The 20,559-nt window shown below is 37.0% G+C and overlaps 2 protein-coding genes and 2 pseudogenes across 5 annotated transcripts; 3 read left to right on the forward strand and 1 right to left on the reverse strand.

The window, feature by feature from the left end:
* Window positions 1–442: 442 nt before the first annotated feature.
* Window positions 443–5,398, forward strand: LOC113777423 (putative late blight resistance protein homolog R1B-8). Of its 4 annotated transcripts, XR_003469160.1 has the most exons (4): window positions 443–4,539; window positions 4,624–4,717; window positions 4,806–4,924; window positions 5,019–5,398. XR_003469160.1 is itself a non-coding variant. In XM_027322501.1 (3 exons), the coding sequence occupies exons 1-2, from the start codon at window positions 579–581 to the stop codon at window positions 4,668–4,670; spliced, it is 4,008 nt and encodes a 1,335-aa protein (XP_027178302.1). In that variant the 5' UTR covers window positions 443–578; the 3' UTR covers window positions 4,671–4,717; window positions 4,791–5,398. The 4 variants fall into 4 exon arrangements, 3 of the variants coding, with proteins under 3 accessions (XP_027178302.1, XP_027178301.1, XP_027178300.1); XM_027322501.1 differs by having other exon boundaries at window positions 4,791–5,398; XM_027322500.1 differs by having other exon boundaries at window positions 4,794–5,398.
* A 4,293-nt stretch (window positions 5,399–9,691) lies between these two features.
* Window positions 9,692–11,016, reverse strand: LOC113776865 (annotated as a pseudogene).
* A 1,868-nt stretch (window positions 11,017–12,884) lies between these two features.
* LOC113776866 lies at window positions 12,885–14,223 on the forward strand (annotated as a pseudogene).
* A 2,081-nt stretch (window positions 14,224–16,304) lies between these two features.
* Window positions 16,305–18,983, forward strand: LOC113776867 (receptor-like protein EIX2). Its single transcript, XM_027321918.1, has one exon. It carries the CDS (start codon window positions 16,305–16,307, stop codon window positions 18,981–18,983), a length of 2,679 nt encoding a protein of 892 aa, XP_027177719.1.
* The last annotated feature ends 1,576 nt before the right edge of the window (window positions 18,984–20,559 follow it).

Here is a 20,559-nt window from a genome sequence, read left to right on the forward strand (position 1 = left end):
TTTAAAACTATAAGAGGGTTATGTACAAAAATATTAAACCTATGGGGCTAAAGTGTAATTTGTCAACAAAAAAAAAAAAAAAAACCCACCCCATGGTAATCTGAAGTGTTCATTTTTTGTGCCACACATTGATTGAATACTTAGATTTGATTGAATATTGTAATGCTGAAAACAAGTCTAGTCCTGCTCATATAGCATGCTTGTCACAAATTAAAGCGAGCAATAATTGCACTCTGCTACCTACATGGGACAACCCTTCTCCACTTTGGTTCTTTAGGCCCGCCATATTGACATGGCAGAAGCTCATTGGTATGGCGGGTCACCAACAGCATATGCCTGTTGGTACAATCTTCCCTTGAAAAGTTTCTGTTTCACCGCGAAGAAGGAAAAGTCTTGCGATGTACTTCAACCAGACATACCACACGCACACAGATATATTGAAAAAAAATAGTCTTGATCCTTGACGGCAATGTGTGACTGCTGTTCTTCCTGTTCTTAGATCATAAGAAAGTTGCAGATCTTGAATATCAATAGCTACAACAGACAGAAATCAAACATCAGAGTGAAAAGCAGATACCATGATGAACATCTCCTCCAGCAGTAGCACTAGTTGCTTCGACTCTGCTTTAGATTATCTGGGCCGGCTTGAAGGGAATTTTACCAAAAAGGTGAACTGGCAGTTTGATTCTGATATCCGGCAGTTATGTTCTCATAGCCGGAAGCTGAAGGTGGGGATACGTCTATTGAAAACCTTTCATCTGTATGTAACAAAGTGTAGGAGGAGGAGCAACCAGGGTACGTGTTTGGGATATGATAAGGAGAACAGGGGTGATGCCAAGTCTGACAGATTGAGACCTAGCAGTATTTCGTTCAGGATTCAAGATCTGGTTATGGGGATACTGCTGGGACTTGACTCTGCTTTTTTCAGATTTAAACAAGGTGCGTCAGATCTTAGTCATATCAATTGTGAGCTCGCCAAAATCGAGGAAAATATGAGGTGTTTTTCTGAAACTGATATCGAGGAATTCAACATCACCAGTTGGTTGCTCTACTACTCGCTGGGAGATTCACAACTAGCTATGGATTTTATTGACTCCATTTCAGAGAATCTGAGGCATCTTTGCCGCGTAGAAGATGAAGTTGACGAAGCTCAGAGAATTGTACTGAAAATTCTTGAAAAGAAGCTAATGTTCTTGAAGAGTTTCATTGGTTTTGCCACACTTCAAGGTTGTGAGGTTCAGCAATCAAAAGATCTGTTGGTCCACGTCGAAGTTGCGGCTGTCAATGCTGCAAGCCTGATGTGTAGATACTGGTTTCAGATAAATAATGAACAAGTTCACAATGAGATGAAACCTGAAATTTTCGAACTGATACACAAGAAGATTGATCCCATTGACCCCCAGGTCCGAGAAATGTATATCAATGTCTTGGCAGCTTCCAAGTTATCAAGATCGTCCTACACTTTCACTATGAAGGAGAATAAGCATCTTGTGACTGAATTTATTGATCATCTCCTGCAGAGTCTTATGGAGCTATTAGAATCTTATACAAGTTTCCTAGTTCCAGTGAAGGATCAAATGTTAAAACTCCACCAGGGACTAAGATTCCTGGTTATCTTTCTTAGCGGGCAGCAGGAGAAGTTCGATGAGCTAAATGATGAAATGAAGGATCTAATTGGATTTGTGGTCTCTGATGCAGGTATTGTGATTGTCTCCCTTTCTGTGAACGAAATGAAAGAAGGCTTGCACAAAGAAACAGATCTGGCACTTTCTCATCTGCTCGAAGTGCTCAAGTTGATCATTGCTGAAGTTGGACACATTTATTCAGCACCATCATCATCATCACTTACTTTCCCTAGGACTAATGAACTCGGCTCTCTTGATTCTCTTCTAGAAACTCTCAAGGAACTAGCAAGCTCTACAGCTGCTTCAATTGCTTTCCCAAACGATCAAATACGCACCATCCTAGAAGATCTTGTCTTCTTAAGATCTTTTCTAGGAAATGTTGTAGAGCAGCGCAAACGAAATGAAAAACTCCAAGCTCTTTGGAGTCGTGTCATGAAGGTTGCTTACAGTGTAGAACTAGAAGTTGACTTTGCACTGGCTGGTGATCAACATGAACATTGTTTGGATGCTATTGCTAGAGATATCAAGCTTGTGAAGATAGAGGCTGAAGAGATCTATGATAGCATAAGATATGATGTTGAAACCCAGAGGCTAACCAAGATTACCATTCACATGCCGGCACAAGTTACTGCTCCAACGTTTAATGAAGCTCTGGTAGGTCTCGATGATGAGGTAGAAAGTATAATTGATAGACTTACGAGAGGATCAAGCCAGTTGGATGTTGTTGCCATCGTAGGTATGCCTGGGCTTGGTAAGACAACTTTAGCCAATAATGTGTATGGTGATACTTCAATAAAGTTCCACTTCCAAATTCTTGCTTGGTGTACTGTTTCTCAAGTATATAGCAAGCACAATTTGTTACTGCAGATTTTGAGTGTTATTGATTCTAACAGTTCTGACCAATGCCATGAGATGAATGAAGATGATCAATGGCATGAGATGAATAAGGATGATTTGGCTCAAATGTTGTATCAGCGTGATGATCAATGGCATGAGATGAATGAAGATGATTTGGCTCAAACGTTGTATCAGCGTTTGAAAAGGAAGAGGTATGTCATTGTTTTGGATGATGTTTGGGATATTGAAGGGTGGAATTTGTTGAAACACTCATTCCCAGATGACTGCAATGGAAGCAGGATACTCTTAACCAGCAGATTTCAGAATTTATCATTGCAAATTAAACCTGATAGCCAGCCCCACCATCTTCGCCCACTTACCGATAAGGAGAGTTTTGAATTGCTGCAGAAGAAGCTATTTGCCAAAGAAGATTATTGTCCTCCAGCATTAAGGGAAGTTGTACAGCACGTAGCAAAAGACTGCAAGGGCCTACCTCTCACCATTGTCCTCGTTGCTGGAATTCTCGCTACTACTGAGCAAGATTGCTGGGAAGAAGTTGCAAGACGTCTAAGGTCTAGCATTTTTGCTGACGATGAGCACTGCATGAAGACAATTGAGCACAGTTACAATTATTTACCAGATTATTTGAAGCCATGCCTTCTTTATTTTGGTGCATCTCAAGAAGATAAAGACATTCCTGTCAGAAAGTTGTTATGGCTTTGGATGGCTGAAGGATTCGTGCAAAAAACTGAAGGAAAGAGTTTAGAGGACGTGGCGGATGACTATTTGATGGATTTGATTGGGAGAAGTCTAGTTATGGCTACCAAACAAAGATCTTTAGGTGGGATCAAAGTTTGCCGAGTTCATGATTTGGTACGTGAGTTTTGTGTGGCAAAAGCAAGAGAAGAAAGTTTTCTACAAATTTCACATGGGGATGATCATCTTACTTTTATTGGACAGTGTAACCCCCACCGACTAGCTATTTACCCTACTACGAGTCAGGGACTCAAAAAGTCAATGCTATTTTTCCCCAATTTGCGTTCTTTGCTCTTCTTTGATGTTTATGAGGAAGCGGAACTGGGTGAAATTTGGTTCAAACTTCTATCATCTAAACTTATTAGAGTGTTGGATTTGGGTTACAATTTGGCTTTTTTTTCAGAGGAAGTAGTAGTATTCTTTGTTCACTTGAGGTACTTGAACATTAGATTGGACAGTAAAGCTGGTATCCCATCTGCAATAGCCAAGCTCTCGAGATTAGAAACATTTGTCATAATAAAACCCCGTGGAGGGTGCATTTTGTTACCAAACACTATCTGGAACATTAAAACATTGAGGCATCTTGTCGTATCATCTAATGGAAGTGGTTTCGAATTTCCCATCGACAATCTTGAAGGCTCACCAGATTTAATACATTTAGACACTTTAACCCTTGCAATTGATTCCTCTCCTCAAAGCTTGCAAAAGACACTGACAAAGATTCCGAGCATCCGCAGGCTAAAATGCGTGGATGTCCATGACGGAGTGCACGATGGTATTCTCGTGCTGGAGCACTTGAGTCGACTAGAATCACTTAAGATGAGCAGTTTTAAAGGATATGAGTTTGAATTCCCATTGAATTTGAGAAAGTTGACTCTCTCAAATAATCGTCAGCCATGGAGTAAAATTTCAGCAATTGGAAAGCTGCCCAACCTTGAAGTCCTTAAATTAGGCTGTGATTCCTTTGTGGGGGAAAAGTGGGAAATGAAAGAAGGGGAGTTCCAAAACCTCCGATTCTTGGAATTGTCAGAGTTGGACTTTCGATGGTGGACCGCCTCTTCTGATAATTTTTGCTGTCTTGAGAAATTGGTTTTGAGTTCTTGTGAATCGCTGGAAGAGGTCCCTTCTTGTTTAGGGGAAGCCCTCACTCTTGACATGATTGAGCTCGAAGGCTGCCGTGCGTCTGTTGTGACTTCTGTGAAGCAAATTCAACACCAACAGATGGATATGGGAAATAATGATCTAAAATTAATGATAGATAGGCGCTCTGATCGGTTAAAGTTGGCCCGTCTCAGAAGCAAAATAAGGATCGAATTTTCAGGTTAGATATATTTTCTTTGATGTTCTATTTGTATATGTTCAATCAGTTCAATGCTATTAATTTCACCTACTTCATGTTTTGCAGCCTACATAGGTGCTCTTCGTTTTATAGAAAGAGCATCTGACTTTTAAACAGATATTGGAACTGTACTGCCAAGTTTTTGCCCGTAAATTGTCTGGTATCAATGCTCCAATTCTCTATTTCTTTTTTCTTCTACTAGTTCCTTTCATTAATTCAAGTACCTAATGCAGCAGCGTACCGTACAGGAGGACATCCAAAATAAAACCACAGACTGCTGGAGATGCATGGATGACTTGATAGCCTTCTTGCATTACTGGCCTGCAACGGATCCCTCAACTAGGGAAGCATTTCTGATGCTGGCAAGGTTCTTGAATTGAATATTTCAACTGGATGGATCTCTCACTCACCGGAAGCTTCATCAGCTATTTAAACTTCCAGTTTGATCTTGTTCTTGACAGATAGTCTCTTCATTCCAGCTCATCAAGTGTTGGAAGGGGATCTCTCTTCGCCGATCACATTTGGAAGGGGATCAAGTGTTGCTTGTAGCTCAGACTCCGAAAGTGCAGCAATACAAATTCCATTTGCTCTTAATCAAATGAAAATGACTATTGGAATCAAGTGAAAAATTTGTAGATTGCATTGTTTTGCTCAAAAGGAAAAAAGCATGCACCAAATTGAATTGGATGGTATATTTTTCTCTCAGTAATTAACTTGCAATACGTGATGAAGATCTGAGTAGGATAAGAAGGATAAAATTTTAGATTTTGTTTATAGTATTAAATATGTCTCAATGATGGACAAATTGTATTTTTGTTTATAGTGAACGTGATTTTTTATCCGTGTCTTGTTCATTTACATATCTATTATTTACTCCTCCTGTTTATCCATACTACCTTCTTAAGGAAATCCCTGTTTTTAGTGAAGGAAATTTGAAATGGCAGCCATCAACCATTAAAAGTGTCTGTGATGCCCATTTTCTTCTGATTCAACTTTCTTTTTTTCAACTCCAGTGATAGATTTTTGTTAATTAATTAACCCTAATCCTAGATTGTACTCCAAAAGCCGGCAACTCTTGAAATCATCCCAGGGACTTAACTACCCAACCCAAACCCCTCCCAGAACCGATGTCAACTTTCGTTTTTGTTCAATTTAGGATTATTAAAACAGCAGTACTGCAACAGATTATTTTTTTTCGAGTTACAGATTTCTAATATGTTGCAATGGAAAATGCTTCAAATTTCGAACTGCTTGTTCAAAGAAGCAAAACTGCAGCCAGATTGGTGGTACTACCAACTATTTACCAACAAAAAACTAAAAATAGAGACAACGAAAACTGCTACTGAGGTCCAAAAAGGTTGTGGTGGATATTTTGTTCTTAATGCGTCACTAAGCTAAAAAAAATTGCGAATTGCTCTCAGCTAAAAAGTGCATCCAAGTTTTTGGACATTACGTATTAAAATTTGGTAGAATGCTTAGATAATAGACTCACGTAGCATTCTTCGCAGGAGAAAAAGTTGAGAGCAGAGTGCAATAGGCATCCTGCAAGTCTAAACACACACTGTGTTTTAGCGTTGTAATCAGCTTTGTGAATTGCAGTGCCTAAGGGGCAGTTTTATTACCGTAGGGTCACTTTTCTTTCAACAACTCTTGAATCTACTTAAAAAAGTGTTCAAATCATGTAAATTGATGTGAAAAAATACGACGACCGTCCGCCGAGTCCGGTGTGGGCAGCTGTTGCCGGCGGCGAAGATTTCTTGAGAAGGAGAAAGAGAAGTAAAAAGAAAGATAACAAAACAAAACAAAAATAAAATATAAAAAATACATATAATATTTGAAAAAAAAAGAGGAAATTTTTCTAACTTTTAAAATTCATTACTACGAAGTTATCAAATACTCTTTGGTCTTTGGTTTTCATCAAAACCTATTATTATTATCCACTTTATTATACTCATACAGAAGTTGACTGTACAATTTGAACCAAATAGCTCCTTAATTTATGGTTGTTCCATTCTTAATTTTTTGCTTTTTCTTTGTTCCTGTTTTTATTGAGCAAAAATATGTATGTATGGGACGAATTGCATTTAACACTTGGTAGTACATTTAACATCATAATCCCCTATGGTAATAAAATTGCGCCTTATGTTTCAATATAAAGTATCACGATAAAGTCAAAACTTTATAAAAAAAAAGTTTATTTTTGATTAATCAAAACTTAAAAAAAAAGAGTTAAACTTTTCATGGCTAGATGAAAAAAGATTAACTCTTAAATCATTTAACAAAAAAAAAAAAGGATTAATTACATCTACCTCCCTTGTGGTTTGACCAAACTACCATTAAATCCCTGTGGTTTGGTAATATTACAAGCACCTCCTTTTTAAGTAACTCCTTCAAAGACACTTAAATAGAAGTAGTAAAATGTCATGTTTACCCTCTTTGTAAAAACTTGTAGTTAGAGAAAACTTACCGTTAAAAAATCGAAGGTAGTTTCAATAATAACGAATTAAACTAAGAGTTTGCTACTTAAATAAAACAGTTTTTAACCAGTATAAAAGAAAAAAAATAAAACCAAGCATGTAATAATCAAATTTGATAAAATATGTGCAAAAAGGAACAAAAGAAAGAAAATGAAGAAAGAAGGAAAGCCTAGAAAACAAAAAAGAAATTAAAAATTGAAAAGCAAAGAAAGGAATGGAAAAAAAGTATAGTAAAAAAGGAAACCAACAATTGAGCAACGAAAGAAAATTTATAGAAGCAACGTAAAGGTTCACTCAATCCATCACAAAAGAGTCTCTACAAGTATGTAACCCTTTGTCGGCCAATAATCTTGTTTGTTGTATTTCCCTTCTCTGAAACTACCACAACCACATCGACCAATCCAGAGACGAGTACAATCTCAAACTCACTCAAATTGTCAATGAGGAATTAATGGTTATCAACCAGGATCTGACTTAATTCATGCGGGTATTTAGAGTTCCAAATAATCATTTTTTCAACTCTGGGTTATATCTGTAGTTGGTCATTGGGTTTGATATTATCAAATGGATTTTTTCTCTGCTTATAATGGAGTTAAAAGAATGGTTGTTATGGGAATAATAGAGATGAAGACAATTAAATTTCTATAAACTTATTATGATTTTAACAGTGAAAACGTGCTCATCAAGAAAATGATCATGAAAGAGGTATCAATAATATGTCTCGATGATTTTGCTGCCATAGTTATGTCAACGGTGGTAAATGGAGTAGTCTAGATTTTGAAGAGAAGCAACGAAGGGAAGGGGAAGGTTATGGATTTAGGGGCATTTCATTAAATTTGTTGATGGCATCATTATAATCTTAACAGTCAACAACAACGGACTAACGGGAGGGGTGTATCTGTTATACATCTTTCAGTTTGAGGGACCTTTTTGTAGTTTGGCTAAATTCCAGGGAGTAAATGGTAATTTGATTAAACCTCAGGGGAGCTAAATGTAATTAACCCAAAAAAAACTATATAGAGAAAAGAACCATAAGCAAAAATGTCAACCTTTTCTTGACTTGATAAAAAAAATTAACCTTCAAATCATTTCACAAAAAAAAAGGAAAAAAGAAAAGAACCAAAGCGGAGTACTACTCCACGTCAGCAAGGGCTAATTGCTACTAATCTAGCAAAATTAAACACACAAAAATGAAAGGTCATTAAAGTTGAAAAAAAAAAAGAAACCCCCAATAGTCCGAACTACAAGAAGCACCATGCACAATTGCAATAAAGAAGATAGGAATGTTTAGTCTTTCGTTATCATTTCTCCTTTTCTCGACACTTTTGGGAGTATTTCACATATTAAGCGATTCAAGTAAATCATTAAATGCATTATATACATGTTTGTAACTTTTGGTGTATGTGATGCTATATTATCCATTGCAATAAAAAAAAAAAAGAGAAGGCTGAGATCTTCTCAATTGAAATTTGTATTTTTTAAATAACAAATTGGCAAAAAAAAAATAAAAAAATTTTGGATAAATTCTTATAAACCCCTATAATTTTAAATAATACCAGATGAACCCCTTAAAATTTTAAAACAGTCACATATCCCCTGTGGTTTGAAGTAAAATGAAGAATGAATGAAATGTATAATCAGTTATGACATTTATATAAAACACTTTTTAAAAGTACATATGATAAAATATTAATCTTCATGTAATCTCCCTGTACTTTTATACAAGATAGTTAGACTATCGACTGATTATCATTTAAACTAGCATACTATTGGTATTTCAATTAACGATGTTACATAGATGATTTTCTGTCAAATTTTTACTTTGTATAAAATTATAAGAGGTGGGGTGAATATTTTAAAACGCTAGGAGGTCATGTGTTAATAGACGAAATTATAAGAGGATGACGTGTAATTTATCCTAAAATTTTTAACAACCCTCCCAACTGGCCCTAATTATTATTGAAGCCCACGATGGCCCAGTAGAATAGCACCAAAATTATGATGGGTCCCACTCATCTAGCACTAAGAGCATCCACAATGCTATTACACCTTGTGGAGTGTAATCCACATGCCACGTCAGCATTCCACTTTCTCCTCTTTTATTACACTTTCACTCACAATGGATTACACTCCACAAGGTGTAATAGCATGGGTCCACAATTAATCAAATATTTATTTTAATAATGCATAACTCATATCCCATAAATAAATAAAGTAATTTTTAAAACTAATTTTGTTATTTTTAAAAAATAAAGTACTAACTTTCGTTAAATTTTGTACATTTTGAATTTTTTTATTTTCTAAAAATGATATTATTAATTTTTAAGTTTGAATAATATATCTTTTTCTATGTTTCAAAAATAATATATTGTTATTTTTTTAAAAATAATTATGTAGGAAATTAAACAAATATTTGATACTTCAAATGCGAAGATATCATAATAATCCATACTTAATTAATAATTCGGAATGTAATTAGTTGAACTCCATAACATAATATTACATAAGTTAAATCAAATAAAATACAAATAATAACAAAATGAATACAAATAATAACAAAATCAATGGATTACACGCATCACCTGTGTGATGCGTGTAATATCCATGACACGGCTCCAATGGGGAGCCGTGTCATGGAGGGGTGTAATGGGGAGCCATTACACCGCGTTGTGTCCATGATGCGTTAATCTCGATGACACGGCTCCAATGGGGAGCCGTGTCATGGAGCCATTACACCGCGTTGTGGCTGCCCTAATGAGCAATCATGCAACGAAGTTAAAGATTTAGAAACCTGAAAACGACCTCAAAACGACTCGTGTTTCTGCCTTAGTGGATGCAACAAAAGGTTTGTCGAAAAGCACCACTACCTGACCGGAGGTTGTTAGGGAGGTGGCGAAGCTGGTGCCGGCGGCCGGAGCTTCTGCAGTGAATCTCTTCAAATAGAGCTGACCACGGTGCTCGTTAACGACAGGTATTTTTAAAGGGAAATTTGCCAAATTGGTTCCTAACATTTACCAAAAACACTTTTTTAGTCCATAACATATAAAATCAGCCAAAATTGTCCCTCACATTTAAATTGTGATCCAATTTGGTCCTAATACTCGTTTTTGCTCATTTCTCTGACTAAAAATAGCACGCCTCTCTCACGTGGTCATATTTTTTGGGGCAAAACCGGAAAATACATTTCATTACCTGTTGAAAGTAAAAGGACAGGGGACCACCACCCCCTTGACTTTGTCATTGACCAACTTGACTTTGTCAGCAGGCAAAGCATCTCCAGCTGCAGCACCACCTTCCCGGACACCCACTTCCTCCTCCTCCTCCTCCTCCTTGACTAGCTGTTGTTGTTCCAGCTCAGCAGCAGTAGCAGCCTGTGATCCTGTTAACCTGGCCGGTAGGACAAAAGACATCCCTCCAAGGACATTGTTTAAGCACCTCAAAACGACGACGGAGCTTTTGAAGAGAAAAGAGGGAAAGCCCTTGGCAAGTAGAAACTCGATGCCGTTGAGGGCTTGGTATTTGAAGTTGCTACTGACGCCCATGTGGACGACCCAGGTGAGAGCGTTAAAAGGCGTCGGAGGAGGCTTGTTGGGGGTCTGGAAATTGGGATCCATCTTTTTCCTCATCTTGATCAGGGCATTGGAGATGGCAGTTCCGACGAGTCCGGCGGCGAAGCCTACGGCTGCAAAGAGGATGCCTTTGTACACAAAAGTCCCCATCCGACTGAACATGCCGTAAGCTCCCGGCTCGAACATGTGGCTGGGAGGACAGGCGCGAAGATGGAGGGGAGGCAGCCAGAAGAAGGAGCGCCCCCAACCCCCACGGTGGGTGCCAGGAGATACATGGGCAAGAAATTGAGAATGGAGCTGTCGACGAGGCTGGAGAAAACGAAATCCAGTTCATTAAGGCCGAAATTAGGATGAGATGCCATGTCCCCAAGCACGCAGGCCGTCACACCCTACAGCTTTGTTGTCGTCGTCATCATCACTAACATTTTCAAGTTATGCTTGTTAATTAATGGATGCAATTTAGGGTTTCTTGAAACTGTAATTTGAGGGGGAAAGGTGAAAAGGGGTGGTGGTCCCCTGTCCTTTTACTTTCAACCAGTAATGAAATGTGTTTTCCGGTTTTGCCCCTAAAAATATGACCACGTGAGAGAGGCGTGCTATTTTTAGCCGGAGAAATGAGCAAAAACGAGCATTAGGACTAAATTGGATCACAATTTAAATGTGATGGACAATTTTGGCTGATTTTATATGTTATGGACTAAAAAAGTGTTTTTGGTAAATGTTAGGGACCAATTTGGCAAATTTCTCTTTTAAAAAGCTCAAAAATTTGGTCAGGTGTCTGACACAAAAAAAAAAAATGGGTCAAGTGACGGGCTGTGTCAGTTCGGTAACAATAAATTTATATTCTACATGTGTCAGATCAATAAGTGTTCGACTTTTTTTTTTCCTACCTATATTCTAAGTAATTAGCCGGAATATGGAGATCTCCTAAAGCTTCTTGAGCAATAGCATGGAAAGAAAATGTTTGGAAAGAAGTTTTACAAATTGCTTTAAGCAGTCAATTAATTGCATAAACAAATACGGAAATTTCCTTAATTTTCTTGAGCAACAGTGTGGAAACAAATTGTTAATTTTCATGAGCAATGGTGTGGAAATAAATTGTTTGGAGAAAAGTTTTAGAAACTTCTTTGGCAGTAGTTTTGGAACTGAAGAAGAATAGCATGTCAATTTCTCATTCAACATGATTGTTAAGGAAAATTTCCTGGATGCACTTTTGGAAACTAAAGAAGTATATTAAAAAAACCTATAAAATTTTCAATTGAAGGAAATACTTAAGGAAAGGGTTTAAAATTAACAATTACATGAAAATGCACTATATATAAGAATGCCAACTTCTTAGTTTGACAGATCAGTGTGAGATTCAAAATCAACTAACTGCCATACATGATGCAACCCAATTAGTTGAATTACCCAAGTGATGTGATTGTTGGAGACTCATAATGGCAAGACATAATTATGAAATTGACTTTAGGTAGAGCTCAATTTGGTAATTACATAAGGTTGAATTTCTAGAACTGAATTAGAGCTTAAAGAATATGATTTGAAGCAGTATATTGGTTTTTGGAGAACTCCTAGGTGTTATTGTAGCAATAAAATTTCATCCAAATAAATTTTCTTTTAAGAAGAGTTGACACTCGAAATTTCTACGGTTGATTCCCTAAAATCAACCCAGAGATTACCAAAAAAGGGCAAAAAGCAAAGACAAAAAATTAAGCCAGACCCAATAGAAAAAGTTCCCAGAAGATTAGTCTTTGTGGAGCAACAAATAGTTTTAGTTAAGAAAAAATGTCAAACGTGATTCCAACAAAAAAAAAAAAAAATCATCTATCCACTTATTAGTAACAACCAACTTAGCTAGGCTGAGTTAACCACCACTCCCTTGGGTTTGGATCAAGGGATCACAGCTTTTGGCTTACATTTTTCTCTACGATTTCCTAAAAGTGTCATCTCATTATGATGGTTCAGTCCCTTTTAAATTTTTCATTGATTTCTTTGGATCTATCTCATCCCTTAGTGTAGAGTAGGAGTGTGTAGAATAGGAATTATCGTTTCGAATAAAATTTTTTTTTCCAACTACACGTAACAGATGCTTTTATTATTTTTCCATTTTTTTTTCCTGTCTTCAAAAACTAAATATATTGCATAGAGTATTACTAGTATGACTTATGGTCATAGAGTGGTCCTAATTTCTTAGTCAAGCAGGAAACTTTTCAGAGAATTTCCCCTTAATTTCTTTCCCTCTCTCTCTCTCTCTCTCTCTTTCTCTAATTAGCTTAGTCTGATGGTTAAGGCATCAAACAACTGCGAAACTGAAAAACCCGAGCATAAGGTATCAAACGTACAACTAGGAAACTGATTTTGTTCTTCGCCTCTTTCATTCCCTTGTTTATATTTTTTCCTTGAACATACAGAATATATAAACAGCAGATGAAATGGAACAATTAATCAACTTATTCTTGTTTTCCCTCTTCAATTTCCATGAATTTAAAAATGAGAAATTTGCCAAATTGGTCCCTAACATTTACCAAAAACACTTTTTTAGTCCATAACATATAAAATCAGCCAAAATTGTCCATCACATTTAAATTGTGATCCAATTTAGTCCTAATGCTCGTTTTTGCTCATTTCTCCGGCTAAAAATAGCACGCCTCTCTCACGTGGTCATATTTTTAGGGGCAAAACCGGAAAACACATTTCATTACTGGTTGAAAGTAAAAGGACAGGGGACCACCACCCCTTTTCACCTTTCCCCCTCAAATTACAGTTTCAAGAAACCCTAAATTGCATCCATTAATTAACAAGCATAACTTGAAAATGTTAGTGATGATGACGACGACAACAAAGCTGTAGGGTGTGACGGCCTGCGTGCTTGGGGACATGGCATCTCATCCTAATTTCGGCCTTAATGAACTGGATTTCGTTTTCTCCAGCCTCGTCGACAGCTCCATTCTCAATTTCTTGCCCATGTATCTCCTGGCACCCACCGTGGGGGTTGGGGGCGCTCCTTCTTCTGGCTGCCTCCCCTCCATCTTCGCGCCTGTCCTCCCAGCCACATGTTCGAGCCGGGAGCTTACGGCATGTTCAGTCGGATGGGGACTTTTGTGTACAAAGGCATCCTCTTTGCAGCCGTAGGCTTCGCCGCCGGACTCGTCGGAACTGCCATCTCCAATGCCCTGATCAAGATGAGGAAAAAGATGGATCCCAATTTCCAGACCCCCAACAAGCCTCCTCCGACGCCTTTTAACGCTCTCACCTGGGTCGTCCACATGGGCGTCAGTAGCAACTTCAAATACCAAGCCCTCAACGGCATCGAGTTTCTACTTGCCAAGGGCTTTCCCTCTTTTCTCTTCAAAAGCTCCGTCGTCGTTTTGAGGTGCTTAAACAATGTCCTTGGAGGGATGTCTTTTGTCCTACCGGCCAGGTTAACAGGATCACAGGCTGCTACTGCTGCTGAGCTGGAACAACAACAGCTAGTCAAGGAGGAGGAGGAGGAGGAGGAAGTGGGTGTCCGGGAAGGTGGTGCTGCAGCTGGAGATGCTTTGCCTGCTGACAAAGTCAAGTTGGTCAATGACAAAGTCAAGGGGGTGGTGGTCCCCTGTCCTTTTACTTTCAACAGGTAATGAAATGTATTTTCCGGTTTTGCCCCAAAAAATATGACCACGTGAGAGAGGCGTGCTATTTTTAGTCAGAGAAATGAGCAAAAACGAGTATTAGGACCAAATTGGATCACAATTTAAATGTGAGGGACAATTTTGGCTGATTTTATATGTTATGGACTAAAAAAGTGTTTTTGGTAAATGTTAGGAACCAATTTGGCAAATTTCCCTTCTTTATTTAACTAGAGATATGTCACTAAGTCAAGTATAAAACACCGCATGAATCAGATGACCTTTTATTAAAGATTAAAGACTCGAATTCATAACACCAGATTCACATAACAAACGGAACAAAAATTGTTAATGTGAAGCGATATTGACTTGGGCAAGACCACGGAACAAAACTTGTAAGCCGTGCAAACAAAGCCAAAAATTAATCATAGTTCTATATAAAAAAAACTATGAATTACTAAATCCAAATTATTTCATAATAATCAACTATAAGGGGTTCTGATACCACTTGTTAGGGTGGTTATTTAAATTTAACCACTGGTGAAAACCATCACCTATTAAACCTAAGACCTATATGGCGATTATTAAGAAATAAATTAACGATAAAATAGCGGAAGCGTACCTGAATTCATATCGACAAATTGATATATGAATCTCCAAAGATATTGGGGTGGCCTTTCAGGTCAACACGTATTTATTGATCCTTTGAGAGAGCCCTTTAGTTTCTCTCTGGTATCTTTCCTGACGATGGGATAACAGGGATGAGCTATTTTGTGGTATTAGGAAATACGACAACTAAAATGAGACCTGTGACCTGGGGACCATAACCCTATTTATAGGTAACATTTTTGTTACCTTTTGGAACCCTATTTCAGCCCATTATAGAAATAGGAGCCCTTAAGTCTCTACACATTAAAGGCCCACACCCTATTAGATACATTAAACCCAAACTATATTTGATCACTTTAATTGGGTTTAACCTTAATTGACAGTTTGCAACACATAATTATTTATATATAAGTCCAATGTTGGATTAAAGATCCAACATGTGGCTCATAAGCATTAGCACACAATCATCACCAGCCTTCATAAAATGTGAAGGAACTCTAAACGCGGTTTTATGTGAATGCTACTGGAAAGTTCAATCCTAACTCAAATTCTTTATCAAGTTTTAACAGCCAAACGAAAATTTATTGCAAATTACATCATCAGAGTTAGAACACTTGCAAAAATATTGAGCCAAAAGAAATATTGGCAAATTTGGGTTGGCAGAGGCATTCTTTATTCCTCTCATTTATCGTTATAACAGAGGATACCTCGGCTGTTTCTTTTTCTTTGAAATCAGAAAGAAGACGGTACACTTAAATTTTTTTCGTCATAAAGAAGAAATGTTTATGATTAAGATGCTCATGGTCGTATTGTAGACTGAATAGGGGTGTGCAAAATCGAAAAATTCCGATTTACCGACCGAATTCGAATTGAATTCGGAATTTTCGAAATCGGTAAATCGGAAATCGGAATCGAATTCGGGTTTTCCGAATTCATATATTTCGAATTTGGTTCGAATTCGGTAATGGAGTTTTTCAAATCGGAATTCGAATTTCGATTTCGATTTCAAATTCATTTTTAATATAAATATATTTTTTATACATGTAATATAAAATTTATATTATATTATAAAATTTATACATGTAATATAATTCCGAATTTAATTCGATACGAATTCGAATTCGGAATTGGTGAATTCGAAATCAAATTCGGTCGAATTATCAAATACCAAAATTTCGAAAAATTCCGAATTCAAACTTCCGAATTACCGATTTCGAATTCGATGCACACCCCTAAGACTAAAGAACCGTGTTTATTTGCCGTGTACTTGTTATGTTGAGTCTGCTTAATTTAATAAACTTGACTTGACCTGCCGACTGGTTTACTCTTACATGGTCCTACTGAAGAGTTTTCTTGTCACAAATAAAAAATTTCGCACTATTTCTCTGATTTCACAATTCACAAATAAAGTAGGCCATTAAACGAACCAACATTCTTACTTTCAGCTCGAACACATTGAAGGTTTAGAATTCTGAATTTTGGTCATGGGAATTGTATACTTGATTCTTAAGACTATTGTGACTGTACTTTCTTGTGTTAAGGCAAGTGCGTTGAGCTCAAGCCAAGGCAATCTAGTTGTTCGTTGCAATGAAAGTGAAAAAAGTGCTTTGGTCAAGTTCAGAGAAGATTTCAGTAATTCAATGGACCGTTTTTCCTCTTGGATTACTGAAGAAGATTGCTGCAACTGGAAAGGTGTGATGTGCAGTAATAAAACTGGTCAATGGCATGTTACAATGCTTGATCTTCGTGGTCATGGTCCAGCTGAAAACTCGCAAGGTGATCAAGTAAGTGATTCTTTACTTGACTTGCCATATTTAAGCTACCTGGACTTGAGTTCTAATAATTTTCTTCAGGGACAGGTTCCTGAATTTATTGGTTCTCTGAAAAATCTAGAGTATCTAAACCTGTCTAATGCCAATTTTCGAGGAATGATTCCTGATCATCTTGGGAACCTTTCCCAGTTGCAATACCTTGATCTGAGTGGTAATGAATATGCTCTTAGAGCAAACAAGCTTGACTGGCTTCATGGTCTCTCCTCCTTGAAAGTACTGGAATTAGGTGGTGTGGATCTCAGTTTGGTTGTTAATTGGCTTGATGCTGTTAACATGTTACCTTCTTTGGTGAAGTTAGGATTTTTTGCCTGTGAACTCAACACACTTCCCTTGAGACTATCTGCTATAAATTTCACACAGCTTCAGATTCTTGATCTCTCTTTTAACAAATTCAATTCACCCATACCATATTGGCTCTTCAATGTCAGCCAGAGTCTTAGCGTCATTAATTTTCGAAGAAGTCAGTTGCGAGGTTCCATCCCTGATGCTTTTGAAAGCATGAGTTACCTCACCATTTTTTATCTTTCAGACAACTATCTGACAGGAGAGTTTCCCAAAACGTTAGGCTTGATCGCAGATGACGACAATAGTACAAGGCCATCGTTGAGAGAATTGTATCTCTCCAATAATCAACTTAAGGGGTCTCTTCCACCAAGCATTGCACAGCTTTCAGAATTAGAAGTCCTGGATCTTGCTTCGAATTCCATGGATGGTGTAATTACTGAAGATTTTCTGAATTTTAGTCACTTGCAAGTATTAGTTTTGTCTTCTAATTCATTTATGGTCAATATCAGCTCAGATTGGACACCTCCTTTTGACCTTGATACCATAGGGTTGCAGTCTTGCCAAATAGGTCCGGATTTTCCCAGATGGCTACAAACACAGAAAGACTTCGTGTCAATTGATATTTCCAGCAATAACATTTCAGGCATTGTGCCTGATTGGTTTTGGAATATCTCAATGAAGGTTGAGTACATGAATCTGTCATCTAACAATCTAGGAGGAAAACTGCCAGAATTTTCATCAAAACTTAATCTTTCTGTACTAGACATGAGCAACAACAGTTTTTTTGGTCCCTTGCCTCATTTTTCTTTGAGCATGATGTCCCTAATTCTAGCTGAAAATATGATCACTGGAACCATATCCCCTATATGTGAATCTCTTGTTGTGAATAACTCTTTGAGTTATCTAGATTTATCATTGAATGCCTTGTCTGGAACCATTCCTAACTGCTGGACTCAAGGGAATAACTTGGTTGTTCTGAATTTGGCATACAATGAATTATCTGGCATGATACCAAACTCAACTGGACATTTAGTTCATCTCAAGGCACTGATCCTTGGTAAAAATGCTCTCTCTGGTGAACTTCCTGCATCATTGAAGTACTTGACAAATTTATATGTCCTGGATCTTGGACTCAATAATCTATCTGGCAAAATACCAGAATGGATTGGGGAAAATATGGGAAATCTGATGATTCTCCGGTTATCAGAGAACGAATTTGATGGAAACATCCCATTGCAGCTATGCCAACTTAAAGACCTTAAATACTTTAACCTTGCTGGCAATTCTTTATCAGGAAAGATTCCAAGGTGTATCGACAATTTTCTTACCATGGCTATGGTGGAGGCAGACAAATCTTTTATCTATGACCCCTACACAGTATATAGGAAGGCTCTGTTGAACGTATTGATCAGAATGAATCCTGTCAGTTCAAAGTTCATGGTTTTTGATCTTGCACTGAATCATTTATCAGGAGATATCCCTGGAGAAATCACCAGCCTTGTTGGCTTGACTTTCTTAAGTTTGTCAAACAACAATCTTACAGGAGAAATTCCACCTGATGTTGGTTCAATGAAATTGTTGGAGTATCTTTATCTCTCCAGGAATTCGCTCTCTTGCTCAATTCCCACCACCATATCTCTTCTTCATTCTCTTGCTCATTTTAACTTGTCGTATAACAACTTGTCAGGAAAGATTCCCTCTGGCTTCCAAATTGCTTCTCTTGATGCATCATCATTTATTGGCAATCAACACCTTTGTGGGCTTCCCCTCACTGAAGACTGCTCGAAACCTCTCTACAACGATTTTTCTTGCAGGATTGAGAACAAGGGCTTACAAGATGAAGTAAAAAATGATGATTTTGAAGCAACATCTTTCTATTTTGGTCTGGCAGCTGGATTTGCTGTTAGCTTCTGGGCATTTTGGATCACTTTGCTGCTGTCAAGATCCTGTCGATATGCATACTTCCAATTTTTGGACAAATGGAGCGACAAGATTTATGTGATGATAGCTATTAAGGTTGCCAGATTGAGAAATAAGCAAGCTTGAAAGAGGTGAATCCTGAAAGCCAAATTAACTTTGCCCGTGTGTTTTTCTTGCAATCTATTCTCTTTGGCTCTTGCCAAAAACAAAAATGCTGCACATTGTGCTCTGTCAACGTCTTCTTATGGTAAAGAAGTGCACTGATGCAACACATCAGACATTAGCTAAGTATGCATTTAGACCATCTTTGAATGCATTAGTGCCAGGAAATTATCATGAAGATAGACTTCATCTTAAGTCTTTGAAATATAATGGTGAATTTCATGTCTTTGAAAATTCATTGGCTAGATTAAGAAAAAGATAAACGAAACTTGGCATATAAATGCAAGCGGGTCTACAACATCACGGTAGTGATTATCAAAGAGTTACATTTTCACATTTTTGGACTAGTGCGGTCACAAGATTTATCTGATGACTACAAAATTCACCGCTAGAATATGTAGCATATGCAAATGTGACCACCACCAAAATTTAAAATATGATACGATTTTAGAAAACTCTATTAATCAATTAAATTATTTCTTACGTGATAGTTGAAGATTTATTTACACTAGTAAATTTAGATGCGAGGCATATATTCTCCATTCAAGTTTATAATCATCTTCTTTAAGCTATAGATTGTGTAAAGAAAACTTTTACACTAGTTACTAGTAGTTGATGAAAAATTAATTCTATATTTATTGGCAGACATGGATTAGAATGTTACTCCGCTAATGGTTACCATATCAATTTCTCATGGAATAAAATTCTGACTTCAAAACATAGGTAATGTAGCATTCGGAAATTAAAACCCTCTGAAAAATAAAAATGACTTTAATTTTTTTTTTTTTTGGTTTTAATGGTCAATTAAAATATGATAGAAATCAATTAAGATATTTTGGTCAAAGAGTAAACTTTTGTAGTGGGTGGATTAGGTAAATAAGGATACGAGAATCCAGAATGATTCTGTGATTAGACAACTTTTTCTCCTTGTCCTCAAATGATGAATTCTTGTTAATTTTCCTTATTAATCTTTTTTTTTTTTTAGTGTAAGCAGGAGGACTCGAACTCGAGACCTCTCACTTACACTCCTTCCCTCCCTCCCTTATTAATCTTAATTATACCCGTGAAATGACCTTGAATTTGATTAATCTCAACAAAAAAAAAAGAAAAAGGCAATAGACTCTGGATTTGAAATTACAAATTATTTTTGCGTGTTCATATATATTCTATTCTGATTGGTTTCAAAGATCAAACCAAAGCTAAAGCACGTCTTTAAAACTCCAGAAAAACAGTTCTTATGATAATATTCTCCTCCCTTTAGAGATTTGGTGTTAAATTTTTGTGTCATATTCTTGGTTTTTGGGAGCATAAATTAGTATTTTGTTAGTTCAATATATGCTATTACACAACAAATTTACTCAATAATATGTTTATATTGACATCAAAGTATATATGGTAATCTAAGTAATGACCTTGTAGAATTTAATTTCCCATTTCGTATAATTTCCTCAAACAACAACACAACAAACAAACACCAATAATGTTTAATCATTAATGAACCACTATATTATTCCGCATTACAGAAGAAAAACCATCTTAA

This window comes from Coffea eugenioides, chromosome 7 (genome assembly GCF_003713205.1).
Source record: "Coffea eugenioides isolate CCC68of chromosome 7, Ceug_1.0, whole genome shotgun sequence".
Lineage (NCBI taxonomy): Eukaryota > Viridiplantae > Streptophyta > Magnoliopsida > Gentianales > Rubiaceae > Coffea > Coffea eugenioides.

Bases quoted from the DNA above. Each gene is read 5' to 3' on its own strand.
- LOC113777423 (XM_027322501.1), top strand. From the start codon at position 579: ATGATGAACATCTCCTCCAGCAGTAGCACTAGTTGCTTCGACTCTGCT. The intron at 4,540-4,623 runs GTTAGATATATT...CATGTTTTGCAG, and splicing joins AATAAGGATCGAATTTTCAG to CCTACATAGGTGCTCTTCGT.
- LOC113776867 (XM_027321918.1), top strand. From the start codon at position 16,305: ATGGGAATTGTATACTTGATTCTTAAGACTATTGTGACTGTACTTTCT.